The 27609-nt window shown below is 42.1% G+C and overlaps 1 protein-coding gene and 1 pseudogene across 3 annotated transcripts; one reads left to right on the top strand and one right to left on the bottom strand.

The window, feature by feature from the left end:
* Nucleotides 1–16590: 16590 nt before the first annotated feature.
* LOC147416886 (uncharacterized) lies at nt 16591–21924 on the bottom strand (annotated as a pseudogene).
* A 241-nt stretch (nt 21925–22165) lies between these two features.
* LOC147416885 (uncharacterized) lies at nt 22166–26187 on the top strand. Of its 3 annotated transcripts, none has more exons than XM_086507994.1 (2): nt 22166–23000; nt 25156–26187. In XM_086507994.1, the coding sequence occupies exon 1, from the start codon at nt 22381–22383 to the stop codon at nt 22966–22968; it is 588 nt and encodes a 195-aa protein (XP_086364120.1). In that variant the 5' UTR covers nt 22166–22380; the 3' UTR covers nt 22969–23000; nt 25156–26187. The 3 variants fall into 3 exon arrangements, with proteins under 3 accessions (XP_086364120.1, XP_086364119.1, XP_086364118.1); XM_086507993.1 differs by having other exon boundaries at nt 24911–26187; XM_086507992.1 differs by having other exon boundaries at nt 24773–26187.
* Nucleotides 26188–27609: the final 1422 nt, after the last annotated feature.

The raw sequence follows: 27609 nt of genomic DNA, 5'->3' as shown, positions 1-27609 counted from the left end.
AGTAGCACTACCTGATTTTGGTGATTAAAGATAGCCCATGCTCCTGCCTCGGCTCAGAGATTCATTACTATGTTTAGCAGTAGTACCATCTATTTTGCTTTATTCCTAGCATGTGAGATTGCTTTAAAAGTTATTATGTGCCCTGAATCCACTAGACCCTATTCCCGTGAAGACGTCGAGTCCATCTATTTTTTGGCACCAAATAGAATGTTCTATTCCAAAAAAAAAAAATGAATACAACCATATGCAAAACAATCTCCACGAGTATGGCATAAGATTTTCTCCAAAAAATTCCCCGGGGTATTCACATTGTTCCTCCACTGCTGCCTTTGCCTAATAGTGTATGTCCGACTGATTTCTGCATGAGTAGAAAGTTACAAGCATATTAACCAAGTTCCTAGGTATCGTGTAATGTGTGTGTGTGTGTGTGTGTGTGTGTGTGTGTGTGAGAGAGAGAGAGAGAGAGAGAGAGAGAGAGAGAGAGAGAGAGAGAGAGAGAGTTTCTCTCTCATATCCTACAACTAGGGCTCGCCCCCTCCTATGTAGGGATGCATGAAGACTTTTGGGACACACACAAAGCATCCAATTTCCCTAATGTTTGAACTTTGGACACAACCTTTGAATTTTGGAACCTTACCATTTGGGAAGTCTTAATGGGCTGAACCTTAGGGTCTTTTAATCCCATTGTTGCCTCATCCTTTGCAGATGACCTCCCCTTTGGATCCCTATTTTCCCTCCTTTGGATCCCTACTGTGGCCGGTCTTCCAACTTAACCAATATTCTAGCTTTTTCTCCCCTGGTGCTTTCCCATATTAAATGATCAGTTTAACATGATAAGATCCTTTAGGAGAATTAGATATTAGTTTTTATGACATTACCTCTCTTGAAATCATAGTCGTCCTCGACTATGGGGTAGAGAAGATAAAGCATATTCATTAGTCCTTTTTCTAGCGGGTAGAGGATCCCTATGTTACCCTACGACATCGTTCCATAATGGATGACTAGTCCATTTGGCGCTTGAGAGCCTAAGCTGCCGCAAGCATGTCTGCACATTAGTCCTATCAATCTTCCATAGTAGAGTGACAAGCTCTACTTGGTGTTTGGAAGACATCGTCTCCGCAAACTTGATCCAAGCATGCCAATTACTTCATTTTTGTGCACAATAAAGAAAAAGAGAGTCTTATAAGACAAAAACTTTGTTCATTTTTAACATTTGTACATTTGCTTACTCTAGGGAAGCATTGTCAGCATTGACAAGGTTTAGGTTATCCTTTAATTGAATGCCTTGCATCCATCTAGCATCTTCAAAAAGATAATTCTTAAACTTAATAAGATATCGTCGAATAGTCTTACTGCCTTTTAGTAGCTTGTCTTCAGGTCGGAGAATGGACTCAGACTGCAACACCTCTTCTTGGTCCTCGATCTCTGGTGGGTCTTCAATAGTTGATTCTTGAGGTGGCTCTCCTTTGTAAGGCTTTAATAGGCTCACATGGAAAGCATTGTGTATGAGCCAATGGTTGGGAAACTTGAGTTGATAGGCCATCTCATTGATTGGCCTAAGAATCTGGAAGGGACCATAGTACCTTTTTGCTAACTTAGCATAGCACTTTTGGTGTCCCGTAGGATTCTTGCCCGTCGTGTGCCTTAATCGAGCCTTGGGAAATTTGAGTAAGACCCAATCATTTTCTTTAAAGGCTTGGGCTCTTCTGTGTTTGTCAACAGTAAGACCCAATCATTTTCTTTAAAGGCTTGGGCTCTTCTGTGTTTGTCAGCAGCAGCAGCCTTTTGCCTTTGCTGTGAGATAGAGATAGCATCCTTAATCTTTTGGAAAGATTCTTGTAGGTCTCGGCTATACTCATCTGCAGAGACGATCTTCTTGTGTACCTTAAGTAGCAGGGGACTTTTTGATCTTCCCTCAATTACCTCAAAAGGTGCTTTTCCTGTGGAAGTATGTACAATGTTATTGTAGGCATACTCCACTAAGGGTAACTACTTCTCTTATTGGGATCTTTGATCTACTTTCGTTACATAGGCTTTTAGTAGATCAAGAATTTTTAGGTTAGCTATTTCACTTTGGCCATCCGTTTGCGGGTGATAGGCCGAAGAGAAATTTAGCCTTCTTCCTAAATTCTCAAAGAGACCCTTCCAGAAATTACTGGTCATTCTAGGATCTCTATCCGACACTATAGACATTGGCAAGCCATGGTACTTGAAGATTTGTGAAATGAAGAGGGTTTCCATTTGATGGGCTTTGATAGTCTTTTTGACATGTATAAAATGAGCTTGTTTACCGAACCTGTCTACTATCGTCCATATTCCTGTATTCCCATGGATAGACTTAGGCAATCCATGGATATGCTCTCCCATGTGGTGTAGGGATTGGCAAAGGTTGAAGCAATCCAGGTTGCTTCCCTTTATCAAACTTCGTCTTTTGGCATACCACACATTTAGAAATATACTCTTGTATGTTTGCTTTCATGGTAGGCCAACAAAAATATGTTTCAATCTCCTTTAGGGTAGACAATCCTTCTATGCCCCACATAAGGAGGAGCATGAGATTCATACATCACTTTCTCACGGAGTGAGTTAGTAACGCATAGTCTATTGCCATAGAGAAGATAACCATCTTGTAAAGTAAATGGTTCCTCTTTCTTCCCTAGTGCAAGGGCTAAAATCACATCTCTAAAATCGGGATCAATAGCATAGTCATCTATCATAGAAGATAGATCATTGTGAGTTACTATGGAAACCCCATTCACTCTCGGTTGTCTTGAGAGTACATCGTCTACTTGATTATGCTTGCCAGCAATGTGAGCAATAGAAAAATGAAATTGTGAAAGGAAATTTGCCCACCTTATTTGTTTGTCGGAGAGCTTGGTCTGCGTCATGCTGTACTTAAGACTTTGGTGAGCTGTTCGCGCAGAATGAAAGGAGTCCCCAATAAATAGTGCTTCCATGAGTCTAAGGCATGTAGAATTTCAAGGAGTTCCTTTTCATATATGCCTAGAGCTTACTCAACAGGGTCAAGCCTTCGACTTTCATAGCCTATGGTGTGCCCTTCTTGGAGCAAAACAGCTCCAAGGAAATCACCACAAGCATCACATCGGACCTCAAATGGCTTTGAGAGATCCGATAGTGTAAGCACAGGTTGAGAGATAAGTTTTCTTTAAGCTTTTCAAAAGGATTGTTCTCCTTGGTAGACCATGTATACCTAACGTTTTTCTTTGTTAGGTTATGTAATGGTCTTGCTATTAGTGAGAGCTTTTCTATGAAGCGTCTATAGTATACACACATACCTATAAAGATTCTTAGTTCATGAAGATTCCTTGGTTTAGGCCATCCTTTTATTACCTCTAATTCTGATGGATCCATTTGAATTCAATCTTGAGAGATAATGTGACCTAAATACTGAATCTCTTGTTAGAAACATTCACTTTTCGATTAACATAAAGTTTATTCTCTCTTAGAACTTGAAATTTTACCTGGAGGTGTTGCTTGTGTTCGTCTAATGAATTAGACTAGATGTTGATATCATCAAAGAACACACCAGTAAAGGTTCACTGAGGCATGAATAGCCTCTCCATCAAGCGGTTGAATGTGGTTGATGCATTGGTCAAGCCAAAAGGCATGACAATGTATTCGTAAAGACCAAACGTAGTGCGAAATGTTGTTTTTACAATGTCTTGATCAACTGTCCTTATTTGATGATAGCCACTTTTTAGGTCAATCCTACTGAAGTAGGTGGACCCTTGTAGCTTATCAAATAGGTCTTCTACCCGTGGAACGGGAAACCTATTCTTGATAGTGATCCTATTTAGTGCTCTATAGTTGACACACATGCGATATGTGCCATCTTTCTTTTGCACTAATAGCACAGGAGAACAAAATGGAGATGAGCTAGGCCTAACCATGCCCTTCTCAACTAACTCATGCACTTGCCGCATAATCTCCTCTTGTTGATCTTGAGAAACTCTATAAGGAGGTTTGTTAGGCGGTGAACTTCCTGGAAGAAGTTCAATTGCATGGTCATCATTGCCTCGTTTAGGAGGTATCTCACAAGGGATGTCGTCAATAAAGACATCTTGAAATCCCTTGAGAAAATTGGATAACTCTAATTCCTTTTGATTGTGTATTTTTTCTTTTGCTAAAACATTAGGTTCATTTTGAGAGTCTTTAACAAAAATCATGTACACGGAAATAGAGCTCTTTATTGACTTATTGAAAGCTTGTGTATGTACAATGGGTATGGTATTACCCATTTGCTTGGAATCTATGTACATATCTTTTTCCCTGAACTTAAAGGAGATTCTCCTTTCAGGAAATTTAACATTGGCAGCCATGCAATCAAACCATGGTGCCCCTAGGATTACATCCTCATGCTTGAGAGGAGAGATAAAGAAGTCCTCTTTGTCCACATAGCTTTAGACATGGAGCCTCAATTTCCCGATTAAGGGAGTGATTGAAGCTTCTTGCCCTTTGAAAGCACCGTCTACGGGTAGGACATCTCCCACCTCGTAAGCTTGCATGTCTAGCTTGGTGGCCAACTCTATGGATATGAAATTATGAGTAGAACCAGGGTCAAAGAGAATAAAAGCATCATGTTCTCTTACCTTTCCCCAAGCATGGCATAGAGGAGATCCTTTGTGGTGAGTTTCCTCCTCTTGGATTTTGACCAAGGTAGCTCTAGGAGGCTCATGACGGGTGCTCTTTTGGGGACAAGCACGATACGCATGCTTTTGCTCGTCACACTTGAAACAACGGTTATCCTTGCAATAACGCTCAATCTCTTCAAGAGAGAGTTTATTTTTGCCTTTATAAACTCCCTTCTCTTTAGCTTTGTTGGAATTGCCCTTAGGAGACTTTTGGACATTGTCCTTCCTCTTAGGCTCATTGGAACCCTTTTTTTCCGTGGGCTTAAAATTTCTTTTAGCCCTCGTTTGGGAATTGATTCGAGAAGCCACCATAGTATGGTGTATGACTGCCGATATGGTGCGTGGCCTTTGGGAGTTGACATACTCCGCCATTTCTTCAGTTAAGCCCGCACAAAATTGTTGCTTTTGCTCTTCAAAATCCAACTTCTTGAAGACACTCGCTTTGAGTTGTAAGTCCCAAAACTTGTCTTTATATTTGTGAATGGATTAGTAGGGAGAGAGTTTCAAGCTTCGCCATTTGGTGAGTACTTTGTCTTTGGCATCGGTGGCCAAAAACTGCTTCATAGCTCTTAAAGCTTTTTATGTTTGTGGAGCTTCACCGTTGGCCCGTAGACTAGACCACCATTGTCTGGCGGACTTTTGAAAGTGCATAGCTACATGGTGTAGCTTAGAGGACTCCGTGAAGCCCTCATCTCCAAACGCCGCATCGAACTGTTGGATAAAGGCCAAGACTTTGTCCGTAGCACCAAAGGTGGCATCGTAGGTAAGTAAAGAGATGCTCTACCCTCCCTCTTTGAACTTCTTGAGTTTGGATGACCTCTTCCACGCGGCATTGGATTTCCTATGGCCTCTTCTTTTTGATGGTTCAAAGGTGTGCCCATCACTTTCTTCAGAAGGTGAAGAAGATGGACAAGAGGGTGACCTCTTTCTCGCCTTTTTCTTGCCTTGATCTTCTTTGTCTTCACCATCACTTTCATAAGAGGAAGAGGATGAAGAAGATGGAGAAGAGGGTGTGGAGAAGTATGCAATGGTCTTCTCCGTTTTGAAGGTGATGGAGAGCGTTTAACCCGCCCTCTTCATGGAGCCATCTCCTCCGAGGTGGCAGGAGACTCACTTCTTTTTTGTTCCTTCGGTGGGGGCTCTTGAATTTGCCTTTGAGAAGGAGATGAGTCATCAAGGAGAAATTTTTGAGCCCTTCATATGGATCCTCTTCTTCTTCCTAAATCGGAGAGAGGCCTCTTTTGGAAGTCTTGCAAGGAGGCTTCCTAGGTGCTCTCTCGTCATGGTGGGGATCTTGGTGAATCCCATGAGCATGAAGCTGCCGTTGCACTTCACTTTGGAGGGATGGATTGCCCATGGCTTGTCGAATCCTAGAAACAAGATAGTTAACAAGCATTGGGGCATCATTAGTAGCCTGCTCATCAGCAAAATCAAAGTTATCAACATTAATTTCAATCTCTTTACTATTGTGACCCATTCTAACAACTTTTAGGTGTAAACTTTTTAGGTGTACTTTGGCACTTCAAACCCTACTTTCTACTCCTCTTTACCCCTTTAGAAAAAGAACTCAAGCTACTATACCCGTGGCTCGAATACCATTAATTGCAAGGAATAGAAGAGAGGGTCGTTCAACACCAAAACAACACTGGCTCCTCTCAAGCTTCTAATAGCTCAATAGTGGCTAAGCCGTAGGCAAGCCCCGTAGGACTCCACTATTAAGACCATAGCTCTTGATGGTGATGCCCCGTTATCTGCACGAAGGCAGGCGCACTGCAAGGATGAAAAATCCCTATTCTACTTACTCACATGAAATTAATAATACCAACCATTTATAGCTAGCTTGAGGACCTCCCTTCTTGAGCAAGAAAAGAGAAACCTTGTGCTCTGATACCAATGTAACTTTTAATGCCCTAGTAACTTTGTAGCGGAAAATAGCATGAACATAGTGAGCATTTCATTAGAATAGATTCCTAATGAGATTAACAAGAATGCTTGGGTGGAGAGAGCAACAAAAAGTATAACACCTAGTTGGATAGCATGAACAATACTTAGAAAGAGAGAGAAATTAAGCAATTGACAAAAGTTGAGGACCGGATTTGCATGGAGCCAGTCCCCCTTCCAAAAGGCTTTGTATTATGGTTTCTCCCATCGAGAGAGACATTTTACAATACAATCCTTTGTGTTCCTTCAATACTAGCTAGTGCTATGAAGATGGAAACTTCAAGCACTAAGCACAACACTTATTAAACACAACATCAATTCCCTCACGGTCTCAGACCCAAGACCTCACACACCTTTGAAGATGGTGAGAGCTAGCAGGGTATGAGAGTAGATTAAGAGGAAGGAGGAGTATTCTTACGAGAAAGATACACATCTCCTCACATAATCACTCTTATTAGCATAGCTTAGCTTACTAATTAGCATGGTAGAGGAGATGAGCATGCATTGAAGCTTGGCTCTTGGTTGGATTTGCATCACAAATCCAAGAGTTGTTGGTGTAGTCCTCCCTTATCACAAGCTTGGAGTAGGTGGTAAGCTTTCCATTAAAGCTTGAGAAGGAGAGAGAGAGTCTTCTTGCTTTACACATAGATTGTGTAAGTGCGTAAGTCAATAATGCCTTTGAAAAATCAGCCCCCTCTCTCTGTTGGTCGACCCCTCTTGCTATTTGCTCATGCTCACATCCTATTGGACCTCCCCAGCCTCATCCAATGGAAATTAAGCAGCATAAGTGATAGCCTTCTGACATGTGTCCCACTTTCCCCTTTTGTGAGAGATTTAGGTAATTAATAACTGCAACTAAACTCTCATTGGACCCCTTTGCCTCCTGGCCCATAGGAATCAGGCAAGCCATTGGGCTGTTGAATGCTCATTGGACCCCTTGGGAGACTGTCCAATAGTCTTCTAGAGAGCTTAATTCTTATTGGTTCTTTTATTAAGTGTTTTTAATTTGATTAAACTAGATTTACTCTAGCCTAATTTTCATTGGTCCACCTCCAAGGTCATCCAATAGGATTTGAGTACACCTTGTGGGCATCTGGGCTAGGGAGCTGACATGTGTCCCTCATTCCCTTTGTGTAAAGGGAGCTTGTGTGTGTCTGTGTGTGTGAGTTTCTCTCTCATCTCCTATAGCTAGGGCTCACCCCTCCTATGTAGTGATGCATGAAGACTTTTGGGACACACACAAAGCATCCAATTTCCCTAATGTTTGACCTTTGGACACAACCTTTGAATTTTGGAACCTTAGCATTTCGAAAGTCTTAATGGGCTGAACCTTAGGGTCTTTTAAGCCCATTGTTGCACATTGCTCTTTTGCAGATGCCCCCCCCCCCCCCCCCCTCCCCTTTGGATCCCTATTTTCCCTCCTTTGGATCCCTACTATGGATGGTCTGCCAGCTTAACCAATATTCTAGCTTTTTCTGTTGATTTCTGACTCTCCAGAGGGGATGCAACGTTATTTGGATGCTCTGCATACATTTGCTCATGACAGTGGATTGTCTGTCAACGTGGGGAAAACCAAGGTTATGGTGTTCAACACCACACCATAGTGAGTCAGGAGGTCAACATCCACATTTATGTATGTCCAAGAGACTATGGAGTACACAGATGCATATACTTATCTTCGGTGGACCGGTGTTTTCACTAAGGAGAGCATTAGAGACTAGACTGATGAGAGCATATGCAGTTTTGGGAGGACTGGAGAGGATGTGTTCGCAGGTTCAGTTTTAGGAACCGTGAACAAAGCTCTGGATTTTTAACACTCTAGTGACCCCAGCTATGCTCTATGGAGTTCAGGTATGGGGACCCTCAGTAGACCACCATGAGAGATCTGGCAACACATATGGATGGAGATGTATCGAGAGGCCTCTGGTCTCTATGATCACTCGGATGATTTGGGCTAAGGCCTCAATATCGCATGAGATTATCGGAGCCGAGCTAGCCCCCCCCCCCCCCCCCCCCCCCCCCCCCCCCCCCCCCCCCCCCCCCCCCCTCGTGGTGGAGGCATTGACCAGATCAGTATCCTTTATACACGGTCTATGGGATCTCCCGAGGGACATATACACTCGGCTTGCCCTGGAGCCATCTCGACAACTAGATCTACAAGGCGATACAACACGTTGGTATGGACAAATGACAGCATGGTTTCAGTCGCATGGTTTTAACATGGATAGATTGCCTCCGTTTCAATACTCCTGGATGCATCCTCCCTGTCTCTCACACGGACATAGATCACTAGACTCATACGCCAGGACCTGATTCAGCTAGATACCAGGAGCACATGGATACAACCGACACAGGAGTTGGGCACGAAGATGGCCTTCTACAAAGAGAACCTTCTCCAACTCACGGAGGACGGCTTTGTGATTAGGCATGCATACATGGATACGCACTTATCTCATCGGATAAGATGCGCTATTGGGCAGATAGGCACATCCTCACATCAGCGCCAGATCGAGACTAGCCAATTTTGAGGGGTGCAAGCAGAGGCCAGGATATGTCACCTATGTAACTTAGAGCCAGAGCCAGAGCTGCACTACACATGTCATTGCTCGACGTAGTATGAGATACGCTACCGCTTCCACTGCCTGTTCAGAGAAGGTTTCAGACCGTTTTCTAGAGTCATGAGATACAAGGATCAAAGATGCCTCGGATTGTCCCTGCTAGAGCTGCGTAGACTTAGGGAGAGCTTGCTGAGGACATCAGGGGAAAGACAATCTCAGAGACGAATCACAGATTTCTTTACACCAACCAGGGGAGAGCCAGAGGAGCAGTCATTAGAGCAGATCTCAGAGCCCACCCTTACTAGAGGTACATTGCTTGACCGAGCCCACTGAGCTAGGCAAATCAAGACGTCCACGACCTCGGGGGATCTCCCATCACCGACGAAGGCTGGAAGATGCAGATCACTCTAGCTCAACATGCAAGACACCCAACCAAAGTACTGACCATGGAGGAGGTTGATGAGATCCGACAGCGACCGATGAGAGATTTCATTTGAACACCCCCCCCCCCCCCCCCCCCCCCCAAACCTCTCCCCCGTATCTCGTCTCAATCCCGAATCTTCAGATTTATTTCCTTTCTTCTTAGTGTTTTAGTGTTAGTTCTTTGTAACTTTGTAATTTTCGTACTCAAACATGATATCAGATTCACCAATTGTACCTTTTTGGTCTCATAGGTCATTTTGGCTTTTCAAAGACGTTAATATAACATTTCATTTCATTTCTCGCTCTCGTGGAAAAACCTTCGGTGCACACCCAATAGGAGATTGATTGTAATTCCATCTCTCTCTCTCTCTCTCTCTCTCTCTCTCTCTCTCTCTCTCTCTCTCTCTCTCTCTCTCTCTCTCTCTCTCTCTCTCTCTCTCTCTCTCTCTCTCTCGTGCACGTGTCCAAGTCTACCGACCCACTTGTGACACACATCCTTCCACCATGCAGTCTCAATGGGCTAGGGAATGGTGACCATTCCATGTTTTCAGGACGACTGCATGGAGAACAGCGGGGAGCCGGGAGCCATGGTGGAAGTTCTAAAACCAAGGAATGGTAAGCATGGGACCATTCTCAGCCTTGAAGATCAGGGGGAATAGGGCCATGTTAATACAATCGAATACTACAATTGACAGATGTCACAGGCAAAAATTTCGTGTGCCGAGCTGGCAGGTGGTGGTTGAAATTATCTCGATTCGCTAGCCACCTAAATTTCTCCGGTTTTTGATGTGGCTTTAATGTGTCGACTGTCAGCTGAAATTCCGTTGCAGAAGGGTGAGTAGATGGACAGCTTCGCGACCACACACACACACACACACACACACACACACCCGACCTTGAAGGTTCCATTCTTTCATCAAATGTGCGAAGAAACAAGCCGAGAAGTGAAGTTCAACTTCACAAGGGCCTGCCATGTGTCAGTGGTAAGATAATGTAAGTGATGGAATGATCAGACCAATAGCAATAGTTTGTCCCGCATGAGGATTCCTTTACGCTTGAGTTGACCCAAATGTGATCCAACGTTGAGTAATTTATTGTTGTTGGTTCTTTGATTATCTTTCTAAATCCATATAGTGTCATGTAATGTTGTAGAGAGATAAAGCAACCATTGCTACTGCTTGCGTCTGTTGAAATCTCCTGCGATAATGGTTTCCGTAGCCATGTCTAATGCACAAAGTTTTCTTCAGTGCTTCATAGAGGGACGACAGTTTTGACAAAGGATGTTTGTACAATGAAATATTTTTAATTTCTTGTTGCTCGCAATAGACATGTTTGACGAAACAATTTCAATCCCGTCTGATATTGATTTATATGTACCGATAAAGTGAGACTTACCTTTGTGTAGTATAAGAACACCTGTTGGTCCTTCAGAGGACATATAATCAAATCCGGGAAATTCGTTTCTTGATTTTTCTGTGTGCATTTCTTGGATGCACAGAATGTCCGATGACATAAGGCTAGTGTCTTTTATAATGTCAGAGCAATGTGTAGATAAGGACACTGTGTTTATGGATTGAATGACGATATTGTTCCCTGCAAAGTCTGTCAAGTTTTTGTTTGGAGTTTTACATGTTGCTTCTTGCTTTTGGCGTTCTATTTCTTGTAGCACTATCTTATCTGTTTTTATTTGCTTTGGATCAATTCTGGAGAGGAGAAACAGGTTTTGGGGATTTTTTATTCGTGACAACGCTGTGTATATCAATCCATGGCTTTTTATTCTTGAAGGGTCGAAGACCAATGTGTGAAGTGTCAATCCTTGAGATCTATGAATAGTTCGAGCCGATGCATGTTGGACAGGATATTGTGTTCTCGATACGACATTCAACAGATTTTTTCCGACTTGAAATTCTCTTGTGATTTTTCTTATGGGAGTCCATTTTCTCGATATAGATTCTGTAAAGAGATGCTAGTTCTCAAATCTTGTACGTTGACCTACTCTGACGTTGTAAAATTCAATCCAAATTATTTTTTCGTTTGTCGATGTCTGTGAATGACTCTTGTAAAGTCCATCAGCTCCATTTACAAGTCCATCTGTAATGTTCAAGTTTCCGCGCATAGTTCCATGACTAAGTTTGGCTTCAAATGCAAGGTTTTTTGCAAGCCTCCGCATTGCTTCGAATCTTCTGGAATCTTTATATGTTTCTGATAGCTTTTGGATTTTCTATCGGTAGCTTCAAATATATCCGGTATTCCTGGTGTAATTTCGAATATGTGCTTGTTGTACGCGTCTTTTCTTTTATTGTCGTAAAATAAATAAGAATAGTTATTCAATGGAGGTGGTTTACGCAATAAGAATCGTTCAAGTGTTTGGTATCTTCCTCTGTGTGCTGACTTTGACATATTCGATTTAAAATTTCAATGAATCTTGCACTTTCTTGTCGCATTGGCTGTGTTAGTTCGTAACGTTTGATATGCGAGTGCCAAAACGAAACTAGCAATGTGTCGAATATGTTTTTGTGGTATGAGAAGATCCAGTTGTCACGAATAAGACTCGCTTGGCAAAAATCTCCACAGAGGATAACGTCCATGTCTGCAAATGGTTTATCATGTATTCTTTTTATAGCGTGAAGTCGTGCATCAGCTTGTTGGAAAAGACTTCGTCCAACAAGGGAGATCTCATCAATAACCACTAATTGTAAATTTGTATATTGTGAAGATAGTTCATCTAATTTTTTTGCGCTCAACGAGGTTTGGTCACTCGCTATCAGTGGGAGACGGAGAGCAGAATGTATCGTGGTTCCACCAATATTGAATGCTGCTTTTCCACTGTACGCCATCCATAAAATTTTAGTAGATTCAATGTTTGTAGGCAATTTAAAATTGTAGTGTCATAGCAAGCCTTGAACCAATAGCAAAAATGTTTTACCAGTTCCAACACCTCCAGTAAGAAACAAGTGTATTGGTTTGTCTGGATTTGTTCGTTTTTTCAGCATGATATCATCGAATAGAAGACGTTGTTGGGTATTCAGCATTCGTAAGACTTCATGAAATTGTTTATTTGAAATTGCAATCAGCTTGTTATTGCTAGTTTTCTATTGTTGGCAGTGTTCAAGTCTGGAAGATTCGAAGCGATGTTGTCTTGCATGTTTTCATGTGAAGAACCAAAGGAACGCGATGTCGATGTTGTTGCAGTTTGTGAGATACTATTAAGATTTCTTTTGTGTTGTTTAATATTGTTTTCTTCTTCTTTCAATGGTCTAAGTATATAGGTACACGGCATCGAGTATCGGGAAAAATCAAAGCGACATCTCTTTCCTTTTTTCAAGCAAGTTTTTCAATGTGAGTGTTGTTGAACATCTCTCAAATCTTCCCGAAGAAGGTTCTTGTCAGTACTAATGCATTTATCAATGAATGTCATCACGTTAATTTCTTCTGTATCAGTTAGCTGGGGTGCATTTTCAATCCATATTAGACCATAATCGTGTTGACTACCACGACTTTGGAATTCAGTCACGAAAAAGTAGTCTTCCACTTTTCCTCCTAGAATGTTGTTGTTTTTGTTGATTGGTTTTTCAAGCTTCGAAATCTATGTAAATAATATCTGGAACATGTTATTGGGTCCGATTGTATGAGTCGTCTAATGTAAGAATTTTCTGTTTCATTGTCATCTTTGGTTATAGAAGTGAGTTTTTCCAAACAGTTGATTAGTTCTTTCCAGAATCTCTCTGCAACCGAGAAAGTGACAAAGAAGTAAGAGGACCTAGCTGTCTTATCATTGCGAAGATATTTTTCTTAATTTTTTGTTTGTAATCTGGAGAAGTTCTCAAAGATTCATAGTCTCTGTAATCTATCATTCATCGAATAATTCTGTCGACGTTTGTATCATGCAACACATCTCGCGCGTAAAGAACGGTCCCTTCGAGATTGACCTTTCTTAGACGAACGTATATAGGTGAAATAATTTGCTGGGTCATTATTTACACTGCCTCAAAAGAATAAGTTTTCTATATTCAATGCAAATCGTCTTTCACCATGAAGCAATTCCCATTTTGCAATTTTATGGTAATTTTTAACTGCTAGATCGTGATACTTACGCGGTTTGCTAAAGAATATTCTTGGAAAACCTAGTTCTTCACAGAATGTGTCTTTTAATAAACCAAGTGGATGATTTCCTTCACAAGGTGCAACGTGTAGGATCTTATCGTTGTAGTCAATGATTTGTTGTGCTGACGTGAACTGATAAACGAGAATATCATGATAATTTTCATCGTCTTCATCGTTGTCATTGCACATTGCAAGATAAATAGAATGTGTCTTTTGCAAAAGGGTCATATATCGCAACCAATCCTCGTTTAAATTTATACTCTTTTGCGTAAAGATAAGAATGCAAAAGCTCTTTCAGCGCTTCAAGAGTGAGCAGTGGATGTACTAATCCGCTCAAATAACAATGGTTGTATTCTAGTTTTCTCTTTAAACCTATAAGAATTGAGTTTTCCTCATTGATGAATCGTGGCAAGCTTCTTTGTGTTTCGGTAACGTTCAACAGTACATTCACAATCCTTTCACATAAACCATATTGTTCGTCGTATGTCGACTCTCGTATTTTTTAGAACAATATTTGAGGTGCGATCAGTCTTTCTTCTATCTTATTTAGTTTTTGTACAATTTTAATTGTCATTTAATCCAATTTCTTGTAAAGATTTGTAAGTCACTGCTGGTTTTCTTCTCTTTCTTTTGCAAGGTTCACAAATTTGCATAACAGTGTCGCTAGCTTTCTTTTTTTTTTGTGGACGTTATTTGATAGCTGAAAAGTAGTCTATTACAATGCTCGCACAAGATTGAAGGAGTATCATGTATTTACTTTAAGTATATTTCTGTAGGTACATCATTGAAACGTAGTCTCTTTCTCGAGCATGATTCATTTTCCCGAGGAGGAATATTTTGGTGGGACTTTCTTAAGCGTTTTATTTCTTTTGTTATCGCTGTTTCTGTATGAACTATGTTGGTTTCTTGACACAAACTCTTTGGCAACACGTTTGTTGCTATCATTAGGATACAAAATCAACAGTCTGTGAAGTTTTGGAACCTCCGAAGGTGTCCATTTCAAATCTTTTCAACTCTGATGCAGATTTGTGCATAGAAAACACGTATGAAGTTCCGTCAATGTCTCTGATCAGTATTCGTTATTTCGTACCAACATTGTTGCATGCACTGACAATGAATTTCTTTTGCTTCTTGTGATGTTCTCTTTGTAAAGTCACCTCGATGCACAAGTGGTTCGCTTTACAAAAAAGCTCGATGAGCTGAATAGTTAACGCCAATGAATTGCGAGAGGTTTTTAGCAACCTGTAGACTCTATTGTTAGTTGTCTCGTTCACGTCAATGTTATTTCCCAAAAGATTTTTAATCACGTTTGTCGATGTGGTTTGTAGTCCCATTTGAAACAAGGTATAAGCAGCTAAGTTTGTTAGAAGATCCGTTGATGAAAGTGTTGTTTCTGTAATGTATTGAAAAACAATGAATATATCAACATCTAAACCGTATGTACGCAAGAAATATTCATCGACACCAAGATTTTTAAAATTGTCAACAATGGAAGCATCCATTCTTCGAATGAATTGAATGGACAGAGAGAGAGAGAGAGAGAGAGAGAGAGAGAAATTCAAAACACGGAAGCTCTCTATACAGCAATGTGATTGGCACAAGGAGGGCAACAGAGAGAAAAACCAAAGAAGTTCTTTTTTCCAAACTCTTGGAAAGGGGAGATAGATAGAGAGAGAGAGAGAGAGAGAGAGAGAGAGAGAGAAAGAGGCCACTAGAATAATAGAGGTTTGTGTACACTATTGCTGCGAGAGAAATAGATAGTGGTAGCAAGGGAGGGGACGAGAGAAAGAAACAAGAATACAAAGATATTCGAGACAGGGGAACTCAAAGAAGAAGAGTACAATGAGTGGAGAGGAGAGAGAGAGAGAGAGTGTTGTGTGTGCGTGCAATGAGGATGGACGGAACAGGGTGGGAGGGGGGCGGAAGAGAGATCAATCTAGCTAATAAAAAACAAGTTTCTTATCCGACTGTAGCGAGGAAAAAGGATAGCGAGAGAAAGATGCGGACAACCGGAAATACTGAAGCTCTATGTACAATACTGAAACTGACAAACACAAGCAAGGACGTCTTCACGGACAATATTCAAAGAGAGAGAGAGAGAGAGAGAGAGAGAGAGAGAGAGAGCTAAAATGTTGGAGATAACGAGACCCTTTATACAACCATATTTTGAGAGGGAGAGAGAGGGAGAGAGAGAGGAGAGAAGAAAAGACAACCAAATCACTAACGACACGAGGGAAAAGAGTGAACAGAGAGAGAGAGAGAGAGAGAGAGAGAGAGAGCGAGCAATGCAAGAAGGAAACCCTTAAAACCTTATAACGCAGTTGCAAGTGTTTTTGCATATGTTTTTAATCGCAAGGATTTTTTTACAAGGCTGTTTTGATGCATTGAAGACCAATTTACGCAAACCAGGAAAACCTGCTCATGACTCTTCAAGAGCTTTGCTAGTATTATTTATATACAATGGTAGACCCCTATTATGCTTCCAAGACCTTTACCCCGAGTAAGAAGCGGTCAGATTTTCTGCATGATTGATTTTGAATGTGCTAGTACATGTTATCGATGCCAAGATCTCTCTTGCAACTAGTGGATTTTTACTGAAACCGACAAACACAAGTAAGGGCGTCTTTATGGACAATATTCAAGAGAGAGAGAGAGAGAGAGAGAGAGAGAGAGAGAGAGAGAGAGAGAGAGAGAGCAAAAATGTTGGGGATAACGAGACCCTTTATACAACCATATTTTAGAGAGAGAGAGAGAGAGAGAGAGAGAGAGGAGAGAAGAAAACACAATAGAATCACTAACGACACGAGGGAAACGAGTGAACAAAGAGAGAGAGAGAGAGAGAGAGAGAGAGAGAGAGAGAGAGAGAGAGCAATGTGAGAAGGAAACCCTTAAAACCTTATAACGCAATTGCAAGTGTTTTTACAGAGGTTTTTTATTACAAAGAATTTTTTACAAGGCTGTTTTGATGCATTGAAGACCACTTTACGCAAACCAAAAAACCAGCTCAAGACTCTTCAAGAGCTTTACCAGTATTATTTATATACAATGGTAGACCCCTATTATGCTTCCACGACCTTTACCTCGAGAAAAAAGCGGTCAGATTTTTTGCAAGACTGATTTTGAATGTTCCAGTGCATGTTGTCGATACCAAGATCTCTTGCAACTAGTGGATTTTTAGAATACAAGCTTTGAAAAATCTTGCCCAAAACCAAGACCTAGTCAACAATTAGACCAACTAGTTGTGCGGAAATGACAGGGCCTTTGCTTGGCTTGATCTTCACTTGAAGCTGGGAATCTCGTAGCTTGTAGTCCTCTTTTGGCAAGTGATACAGAATAAACCCTCTGTGGTTTTATGAACCTTATTCAAATTGCAAATGGCATACAATGTGTCCAAGAGAACACCATTTATGTTAGAGAAACGCAAGACGCGAACACCTACAGGTCAAAAGTGAGAATTAAGAAACACAAAGGAAGTCAACGACATAGTTTCCAAGCAACTAAGTTACCTAACATTACCTGCTTTCCATAATCGAGACTCTCAACCTGTGTCTTGTAAGTTTGTAAGAGATCAGATTGCAGACGCTTGCTGTGGACAGGCACCAAGATTGTAAGATTCAAGACAGACAGCGTATTCTCACGGCCTAAGAAAGCCCCGACATTCCTTGCAACGAAAGTTTTCGCTTCTCCATTGTCAACATCCCTTTTGATAGACCTAATACTCTTCTTTGCAATCATTAACAAAAGTCAGCTGAAAAAAAAGCACACGTCAAACGCCACGGCTTTTTTTTTGCCTTAAAAACTACAAAGGATCTCAGTATGTGAGACTTACAGTTACCCGATCTTTAGGAGCAGAACCGTTAGCTACCAATAGCTCTCCACGTGTAGAGTTGGCGTAGATTTCAAAATTCTCTCTAAATAACAACAAAAGCAAGTGTACCCAAGTAACTTTTCGCACCTCCTAGACCCGTACTTGCAACCTCATCCAAGAAAAATCTTATCTTTGTTTCCAGGTAAAAGCTCAAGTGAATCTAAAATGAACCAATGCAAGTGACGATCGAGGTAGTATCCAAGTAAAGAGAATGGCGATGTTCCACCATCTGCCTTGTTCTTTGTTTTGATTGCAGAACCCTCTATCCGCACAAAACTACCAACACTTAGAAAGGAAGCTAATGGACTTATCAGAGATGAACCGACGACGACAGTGACTGTGTTGGAGTTGTGCGAATCCACAAAATCAGCCTTGAAAAAATTCACAATTTTGGGATCGAAAAGCTTGTATGTACCATAATTGTTCAGCACACAACCCTCAATTGCCAATCTAGAAGTGATGTCGAAGAGATTTGTTATATACAAAAAAGGCACATCATGTTCTTCAATATGAGGTTCTTGCTGTAGAAAAGGGTTGGCTCTCACTTCATCGTCTTCAGTATCAATTAAAGCATCTACAAAACAATATATAAGAACATGAAAATCTATTCACATCGAAAGGTAGGTAGATAGTCAATGTTTTTGGTTCAATATATACCATGTCTCTCGATCTTAACAATAGCCATCTTTGCTTTTTGCGCTTTTGAGCATTCAACTTGTGCACCTAATGTAAAAGATGGGACATTACAAAATTGAGCATCCAACTTGTGCACCTAATGTAAAAGATGGGACATTACAAAATACAAAAGATAAACCAATCTTGCATGGGCTTTCTTCAAAAGAAGGTAGAATCAAACGTACTGCAAGGTTGCCCTTTGCCTTTCGAGGGAGATGGATGGATAACGAAGTTCGATTCACTGTACACTCTACGCTTGCGAGAAGTTGTCGTGCTTGCAGATGACTCACATCAATCTGTACAGATTCACGTTTGGAAATTTCACGTTTTGGATGCACAGTACGTGCAAGACTCGCATTTTTTCTTGGCTCTATGAAACAAACATGTCTAAGCAAAAACACCAAAATCACGAGGAACACCGTAACACCCATACTCCATATCATCAATCTCCATGCTTTGTACACCACCACGACTATAGGCCATATTTTAGCACACTTGTTTGGTTTGTCTACATGACACAAACAAATATAAAGACTTTGCAAGTACAAAATTTACAAGGAAAAGGGGATCAGAAAACGAGGGGGGGGGAGGGGGGGGAGAGGGGAGGGATTCAATGGAGTTTTGAAGCAATAAGAAACTTTATTGCATCACCGATCCAACATAGAGTAATGCCACACAAGACAAATAGCAGTGGGGAGAGCAAGGAAAGCAAATGTCATTTTTTTTTAGCAATGACGAGCTATATCGAACCACCAACCCACCATAAAGCATGAGACTACAAAGCAAACAAATGATGCACAATTTACATTCTTTTAAGCTAGAACGGAGTTAACATGGACACACACACACACACACACACACACACACACACACACACACACACACACACAGAGAGAGAGAGAGAGAAAGACTAGTGTTAGATGCAAGGTTGCAATGCTAAGGGCACCGAGTCAGAGGAGAGAATATTTCACCACACACACACACACACACACACACACACACACAGAGAGGGGAAGAAAAAGGCGGGGGATGGGTGATCGACACTGAGAATGCCTCAGGAGGCTCGCGACACATGGCGAGCCAACATTTTAAATAACGCGAATTTTTTTTTTTAAGACAAAGAAAAAGAAAAGAAGAGGGATAAGCAGAAAGAAAAGGGGGGAAGGGACTGCTCGACGTGAGCTAAGCATGTTCACACATAATGTACATAACGAAACCTCACTCTCAGTCCCTTGAACGACAAAGACAAGGCATTGCACACACAAAAGAACACGCACAAGTGAAGGGACATAGGCCAACCAAACACACAACAAACATTGCCTTGCAAAAGAAAAGAGATGATCAGAAGGCTTTCAATCCACAATTGTTGCATATCTCACCCGATCTGCCTTTAGATCCCTTTCTCACTAAACTGTCAATGGCGACAAGCAACATATGCAAGTGATAACGCGAGACACAATAAAACCTAACGACACAACCATCAGCAACAAAAAACCACTCCAAACGACAACAAACAAAACAAGCATTCCCAAAAGTCGAGATGGACCATGTGCCCATGCACACGAGAATTCATTTACCGAAGTAGTGGACACAAGAAGCACTAGCCTGCAAAAGCAAGAAACTCATCACAGCAAAACCGAAGCCAAGATATCCGCAATGTTCTTATTAAAATCCACAACAAAAAGGCACGGTCGTACCGTCTACAGATCTTCAAGCATGCTTTAAAAAAAATTCCGGAACGCAACCAATAGCATGGAACCACAATGAGCCTTTCATAATATAATGTCTATGCACATAAATATACAAGCATTGTATGCATCTTTCTGTGTAAAATATTTTCATGCATCAAGGACAAGAGAGTCCAAAGACTTTGAAGACATTGTATAACAAATAGACACAACAGTAGATTCTTTTTCTATAAACTGAACAATGAAATCCCAAAACGTGGAGATTGGAATGAAGCAATACACAGCCAATGGAAACAACATCTTCAATATGCAACCTTATTCACTGCCATTAAAGGCCACAGCCAAAATCTGCATCTTTGGGTGACTTGAATGGGGGGGCGTGCTACAGACAACAGAGTCGTGGGCTTGCATAGGGCTAAGCTGAACCAAAGGGATGTCTGAGCCAAGAAAAGGCATTGTCTGAGGGCGAGAGCAATCAGGGCTACAGGGGGAAATCTGCACAGGACAAAAAAAGCCGTGGCTTGCAAAGCTAGCAGAGTGCGGGTGACCAGCTCAGACACAGAAGAAGAGCAGGCGCGTTCAACATGGCAGAGCTTATATGAGCCAAGGGAGTAGGGGAAGCCAAAGTCTCTCAAGGCGAGCCTAGGCGGCATTGTAGAGGATCTCAAAGAGGGTGGCCGTCTACACACAGAGGTGACTCACAAAGCCCACAGAGAGGCGAGCTGGGAGATGCAAGATTAGAAAACCAGGCCGTCCAAAGCCGCCAGAAGAAAGTTGTATAACAAATGGACACAACAGTAGATTCTTGTCTATAAACTGAACAATGAGATCCCAAAACGTAGAGATTGGAATGAAGCAATACACAGCCAATGGAAACAGCATCTTCAAAACTTAACATATGGATTTTGAGCATGCATACTTGAAAGCTTTCTTATACACCCACATTAAGTGTTAAATTGCTTTTCTTAATACCTGAGAATTCAGAGGCTTTGTCTTTTGGGTCTCTTGTTTGGCCTGACAGATGTCATAAAGTACAAAGTTCAATCTTTTGCATGTGGTAAGCTAAACTCAAGCTTGCAAAAACCAGGCAAATGACAAAATACAATGTCCAAACCAAAATATTACACACAAGTTGATAATATAGATATACATTTACCGAGAATTTCGTATCATTAGAGCACCTTCTGAGCATTTATTTGCGGCCCTAATGTAAGATAGAATTTTGAGCTTTGGACAAGGCCTTCCTAATCTATATGATTTGCTCTTTTTTTCATTAAATCTCATATTGCTAGGAGTACACAACTTTCCCTTTTGCAAGAGCACACTTATAAACAAGCTCTAAATTTTCAATGTACATGCACAGGTAAAAAAGAACATGCAGTAAACAACACAACAGTCCATACAACAAGAACAAGACAAGCACCCCGACCTGCGAGGCTCCCAACATAGACCAGTCTGTAACAGAGAGAGGCATATTCCATCGATAGCCTATATACACACTAGATAAGAAGAGAACAGTCCGTGCATAGCATGAACACAACCCAAACCGCATGTCGAAGAAAGAGAGCAGTACCTAACACAGGGGGGGCTCCAAAACACGCAACAAACACTACATCAAACCCTGCCTAATTAAAGGCGCAACAGAGCATGGCCGGAAATGGGAACACCACGTGAAGCACATGTAATGATCACCCAGAAGCCGAGCAGGATGGACACGACATGGCGCACCTGAGAGGGTGAGGCTTCCAGAGAGGCTCCACATCATCGCGGCCGCAAACGGGCTCCAACACTGCACCGAGAGACTAGGTCCACAGAACTCTCGAAACACGCACGACAGGAGAGAAGAGGGAGGATGCATGAGCCGCCATCGCGCGACTAAAGCGTAGGAGGGAAAGGGGGCTGCAGAGAAAACCTTTTCACGTGGTAATAAACCTTCCCTCGGCCAATTAGGGGGGGACACCTAAGTGCCCCAAGTTTGGGGCAAACACTAAGGCTGCCACAATGACAGGCCAACAAGATACTTTCCGCTTAACAAGTGCCGCAGTTTTGTGCTCTAGTTTGTGGCTGGTTTTCGTCCACGGTCCACCACATGGAGGGGAATCTAATTTTAAGAGGAGATCTGGAAGGCCCAAGATATTTTGGGGCGTATGGGAGTCGCTTGCGGCAGGAGTTCGGCCAGCTCGGATTCGGACCATGTGATCGGGCCCGGCGTCAAACCCTCTCTTGGACTCTCTCCTTCTAGGCCTACTCATCTTCCCCAAATCTCAATCGCCATAACCATAACCGTCTTTCATCTACATCTTGCAGAAGCGGAGAAACGTTGTCTTTTGCTGCACTCGACGGCAGACAGACATAGGTGGCACTGGTCTTGTTGCCTTCATTTTCTTCCCGAGCGAGGGTTTTGCAACGACTTGAATCTTGCCTGCACCGGTCTATAAATCCAGCCTTCCCTTCTGAGGTCGTAGCAGCAGATGGAAGTGCCGCTACCTACGCTGGCTTTCACGCCTTGCGAGCTTTGCAGGGCCCCAGCGCATGTGCTCTGCCCTTCCGATGATGCCTTTTTATGTCGGCCCTGTGATGGCCTCGTCCATGGCGCCAATTTTCTGGTAGCCCGCCACCATCGTTCTTTCCTTTGCTGCGGCTGTGGGTGCCCTACTGCAATGGGTGCCAGTGGGGCCTCCTTACCTGCAGCAAGCCCTCTGTTATGTGTCAATTGCCCGCCCATGATGGAGGTGGCTGAGCTCTGCTACAGCAGCATATCTGAGTCTTCTGAATGCAGCAGCGAATTAACCTCGGATTGTGAGTATGAGTGGGAATTCTCACCACATCCTTTCTCAACCTCGGCAGGTACAGGTTCTTTCTTGCACAAATGCAGCGGACCTCTCCAACTGCACGTACCCTCCGCCATGTCTGATGCCATCTCTGATGTTGATGAGGAGGAGCTGTCCTTTATGGAAGTAAGCTCCTCGTCTCCTTTCAGTGCTGTGGAGGAGGTTGAAGGAAATGATTCTTCTGCACACACTCAGGTCAATTGGAGAGTCTGTCAAAGGCAGAGATAGCCATGATCCTTTATGTTGTCAAAACTGTGGAAGTATGAGCAAGTCTTCTTTCTGGTCATGTCGTTCTACATGTTTCTCTTTGTACATAGACTTTGTTTTTGGTTGGCTGCAGTAATCCAGCACGCACACGCGCACGCGCATGCGCTTGACCACACACACATGCGTCTAGCCATATCCAGTGAGCGGACAGTTTCTAGTTTTCCATGTTGTTGTGTTTTGGCTCATGTCCAACGCCATGCTGGTTCGACTGTTGGTAGCTCCATTTTGTGTTTTGTAAGCTTGCTAGCGCCGGGTCTAGCTAGCTTCTTCGACTGGGGCATGTTGTAAGTGCTCTCACTAGCCAAGGTTTTTGGGTGGAGGAGGAATTGCAGGTCCACTTTTAGCCCTGGTCCATGCAGGCCATTTAGTCTTCCTAATTGGAGAAATGATTAATCTTGGCCGCAAAGTAGGCAAGGTGGCTCACTTGATTGTCTAAAGTCATGAGATGGTGTTGCTATCCTTGTTGTCATTGTCGGTAATGTGTCATAGCTTTAGGGAGTAACCCCCTCTACAGGGGCATGCCTTAATTCGAGGGAGAGATGGAAGTCTCATGCTAGCACGCCATTTCAGTTTATCCCGTTCTTGTGTCTGGCCATTTCCTTGTGTCTGATGTGTTCCCTTCAAAATTCACTAGAGCATCTTTTAGGTTGCTTGATGAAATTGTTGTGGTAATTCCCTTATCATTCCAAATAAAGGGAGCAGCAAATTGGAAGCTACGCTTTACTTGCTGCAGTTTGTCCTGGCTTAATCAGAAGGTATGGTGTGTGTGGGCGATGTGCAACTAACTGTTCACGCAACTAACTGTTAATAACCATTTTGTAGTTTGTACAATTTATTATCAATGGAGGTGTAGGAAAAAATGCCATTCCTTGTAGTCTGTGCAAACACATGGTGACCAGCGGAGGCCACAGTTGGACATCTTTCTCGTTGCGACCATATTGCGACCTGGCGGTGGCTGGGAGCCATGGTAGGATATAGCACAGGGTAAGGGGGAATGCCCTGAACAGGCATTCCCGATAGTTGAATGTAATACCATGGCTGGGAGCCAGAGTAGTACATATTACAGGGAATGGGTGAATGGGCATTTCAAGTAGTTGAATGTCAGGGGGAGGGCGGCTATGTAGGTGCAGGTTTCACAAGTCAAGGATATATAGTGCTACTACATGCTAGCACTGTAGGTGCATTGCTTGAGGCAGTTACTTGCATTGCTGTTAACAGGGCCACTACATGCATACCACGTGCTATCGAGGTCTCTGGATAATGGGTAGCACATTGTTTCCAGAGAAACGATGTGGTCTTCTTTCTTATGTTTTGCATGCTCATACAGCTCTATGGATGCTTGACGCTCATTCTGGCAGCATTCAATTACAGGCCAGAATGCTACGCTGTCAGATGGAGCTGATTGGCCGTCACCTGACTCTGATGGTACAATCATGTGTGTTGCATTGAGTCTATTACATGTGGATATGTTTGTGGCTCTGTAATTGGTGTGTGATTATGGTCTTGACTCGGTTCCTGGCCACATGTTGCAATGGGCATGTGTAGCTTAACTTTCAAATTTACTGTGTGGGCATGTCGTTAATGTGCATACTGTTTGATAATGTGTAGTGAAGTTAATGCAGCGCATGCTTGCTATTTGCAGCAGTGTTTGGGATTGAATTATACTTATATCACTGTTTTGGGTTGGCATGTGTCATAACCTCTATTGGGTTTGGTTGGAAGATGGGTAAGAGTTATTTCTTACTTCATGGAAATATGATTGCAGGTTTTAGCAACTTGTTGCGTCTTCTCTTATGAAAACTGTTGCCTGCTTCAGCCAACTCGGCCAATATTGGAGAGTTGTGCGCAAAAGGCAGTGCTTCTCATCATAAACAAATGCTAACGACCCCGTAACTCTTGCCAGGATTGTGTGAGAAATGTACCTTATTCGGCTGGAAGAGCGGGAGATGAGTGGTTAATTAGAAAAGAGGAAATGGCTATCACATTTGCTCGGTCTGCACATGAGGATGGAGTATGAATTTTATGCATGTATGATTTGAGCTGTATTTAACCTCGGAACATCTGGACTCGAAGGAGAATTAAATCAGGAAATAGCTAGGTTGTTATGTCGATTATGTTCGCTGATGGTCAGGTGGTTTCATGGTGTAGGAACTTATGTGACAGGGAACGGTGGTATTGATAGCCATGGCAGTACAGGTCTCTTCGTGTTGCTGAGGGCAAATCTATTTTGTGGTTTCAGAGATAGGATAGTTTTTGTATGCAGAGGAGGGTAGATTTTTTCTGTCCTCAGCTGTGGTGTATTTTGTAAGCTGGAAAAATGGGGGTTAGGGCCTAAGTTGAGGCTGGTTACCCTCTTTGGGCAAAATCAAGAGCAGGAGGTTGAGCTGCCGCTTCACATGTAAAAACATGAGTGCTACCAATTATCCACCGCCTTTTCGCTTAAAACAGGTGGCTTTCCCTTTATGGATACTAGGATGGATTTGCAGTTGTGTGTAGCATCCCTACCCGCCCCATCTTGGGGCGGGCAGAAGATGGGGTGGGCAGGGGGGGTTTATTGGTGCGTATCTGGCCTATATTGTCTGCCTGCTGCTGCAGTGTTTGTTGGGGCGGGCAGGGGGGGTTCTTGGTGCGTATCTGGCCTATATTGTGTGCCTGCTGCTGCAGTGTTTGTTGGATTGGGAAATGAAGCTTTACTCATGCCAAATCTGCTATCTTTGGGAGTGGTTCAAACCATTTGAGATCACACATCAAAGTGCTTGCTTTGGTGAAAGTGCTCTTGTATTGGGCTCAAAGGACAGCTGGAGGTTGAATTCGAGATGTGGAGATCATTCTTTGGCCAGTTGTTGGCCAAGAGAAAGCGCAAGGACTACCTAGTTCAGCAGATGTCAGCTCAATGAAAGCGATGGATGTTGACCCATGGGTCGACAACATGGCATAACTCAATTTCTGAGCCAAAGTCTTATTTCTTGAGAGTTATGAAGTGCTACGGATTATGGTTAAAAACATCATTTGTGATGAGTAATTAGTCTGATTGCAGAGCTGGTGTTCAATGGCACTTCCAAATTGTTATTACCCCTTGAACTCTATTTTAGGTTTAACCTATGTAGCCTAGTATATAAGGTACCTAGGTCATTTTGTAATATAAACTTTTATTGTAATCAAGCTTTAAGCTATTGTTGACTCTGTGTGTACGCGCACGTGTGTGTGCGCGCGCGAGAGAGAGAGAGAGAGAGAGAGAGAGAGAGAGAGAGAGAGCGAGAGCTTGATCTTGATCTTGGCGTTCCTAGTCGCTTTTATCACATTGGAGATTGGATTGCACCAATCATGATAAGCTTGGCAAGAGCTACATGACAACCCCAAGCATTCTATGCAAGATAGAGCATAGGTGGTGACATATCTACGAGCTATTTATGGTCAGAAGTATGTTTATTATCATCGTGGTGACAAAAGCTACGCATAGATACTCAATAGATTTCAATTTCAGGCACTTTCAAAATTCGTTTCTGTCTTCATATGTGTTTTTTGCAAATGGGTCTACCGAGGATTTGCAGTGTATAGAGGCTTTGGGAATCATATATTTTCCTTGTATGCATCAAGGAGTATCTTGAGTAGAAATATAAGTGAAATCTAAGTCAAAAGACATCATACGCGTATGATTTCTTAGAGGTCAGATTTAGATCAAATCAGACATTTGAATACATCCTAGTGTCCTAGAGCATAAAAGAAGTCCCTAGCCAAAATATTATTGAATTTGGAGCACTTTTGGGCTGAAAAAAGTCAAAAGACGGGATTGGGCAAGATTCATGCTTGTATTGACCATAACTTGTACAAAAAGTGTTCAAATTGAATTCTTAAAGTTGTTGAGAGTTGCTTGAGTGATGAAGAGGCACTGGACAAATGTCTAACTTTATTTTGCCACAAAAGACATCAATCGTATATGGTGTCTCAAGTGCTAGATTAGAGGTCAAAACGCAGATGTGAGCTTACAAAAGTGTTTGCCATCACAAAATAAGCTTAAAGATCAAGTTTCATTCAATTTGGATCACTTTTGGCTTAGGTAACCTCTTGGGAAAGTTGCAGACAATCTAACTATAAAAAGAATGATAAATCTGTCTAAAAGTGACAGAATCACAAATTGAGACTTGGAGTGGTTAGAGTACATCAAGGAGAGTATAGTCAAAGTTTGGAGCAATTATGAGTCAGTAGACATCATACGCGTATGAAGTCTAAAGACACAGATTGATTATATTGGCCATAACTTGAGCTACCAATATCGAATTCAGAAACTTTTTTTAATCAGAACAAAGTATCAAAATAGCTCTACAATATTTAGTGTCACCCTTGAATAACAACGAAAGACCCTTCAAGTCATTCATTATTCGTATGCGCTCCAAAAAACGTCTTTTAAGCTGACAATTTGAGAAAATTGTTAGAAAACAGTCACGATTTTGGACATAGTTTTGACTTTTTCTTGACCAAAGCATTTGAACACATTGGTATAAGTCTTCTTACATTAAGTTCAAGCTATTAAGCTCAGAGATCATGCCCTCTTTAGATTCAAACTCAGCTTACACAAGCTTCGAGTTCTCCCAAACTTTCAGA

Source organism: Adiantum capillus-veneris, unplaced genomic scaffold, assembly GCF_014529385.1.
Source record: "Adiantum capillus-veneris isolate H3 unplaced genomic scaffold, ASM1452938v2 Hic_scaffold_393, whole genome shotgun sequence".
In the NCBI taxonomy this organism is placed as follows: Eukaryota; Viridiplantae; Streptophyta; class Polypodiopsida; order Polypodiales; family Pteridaceae; genus Adiantum; species Adiantum capillus-veneris.
Note: the sequence above shows the minus strand (reverse complement) of the source record. Positions and strands in the feature narration are given on the sequence as shown.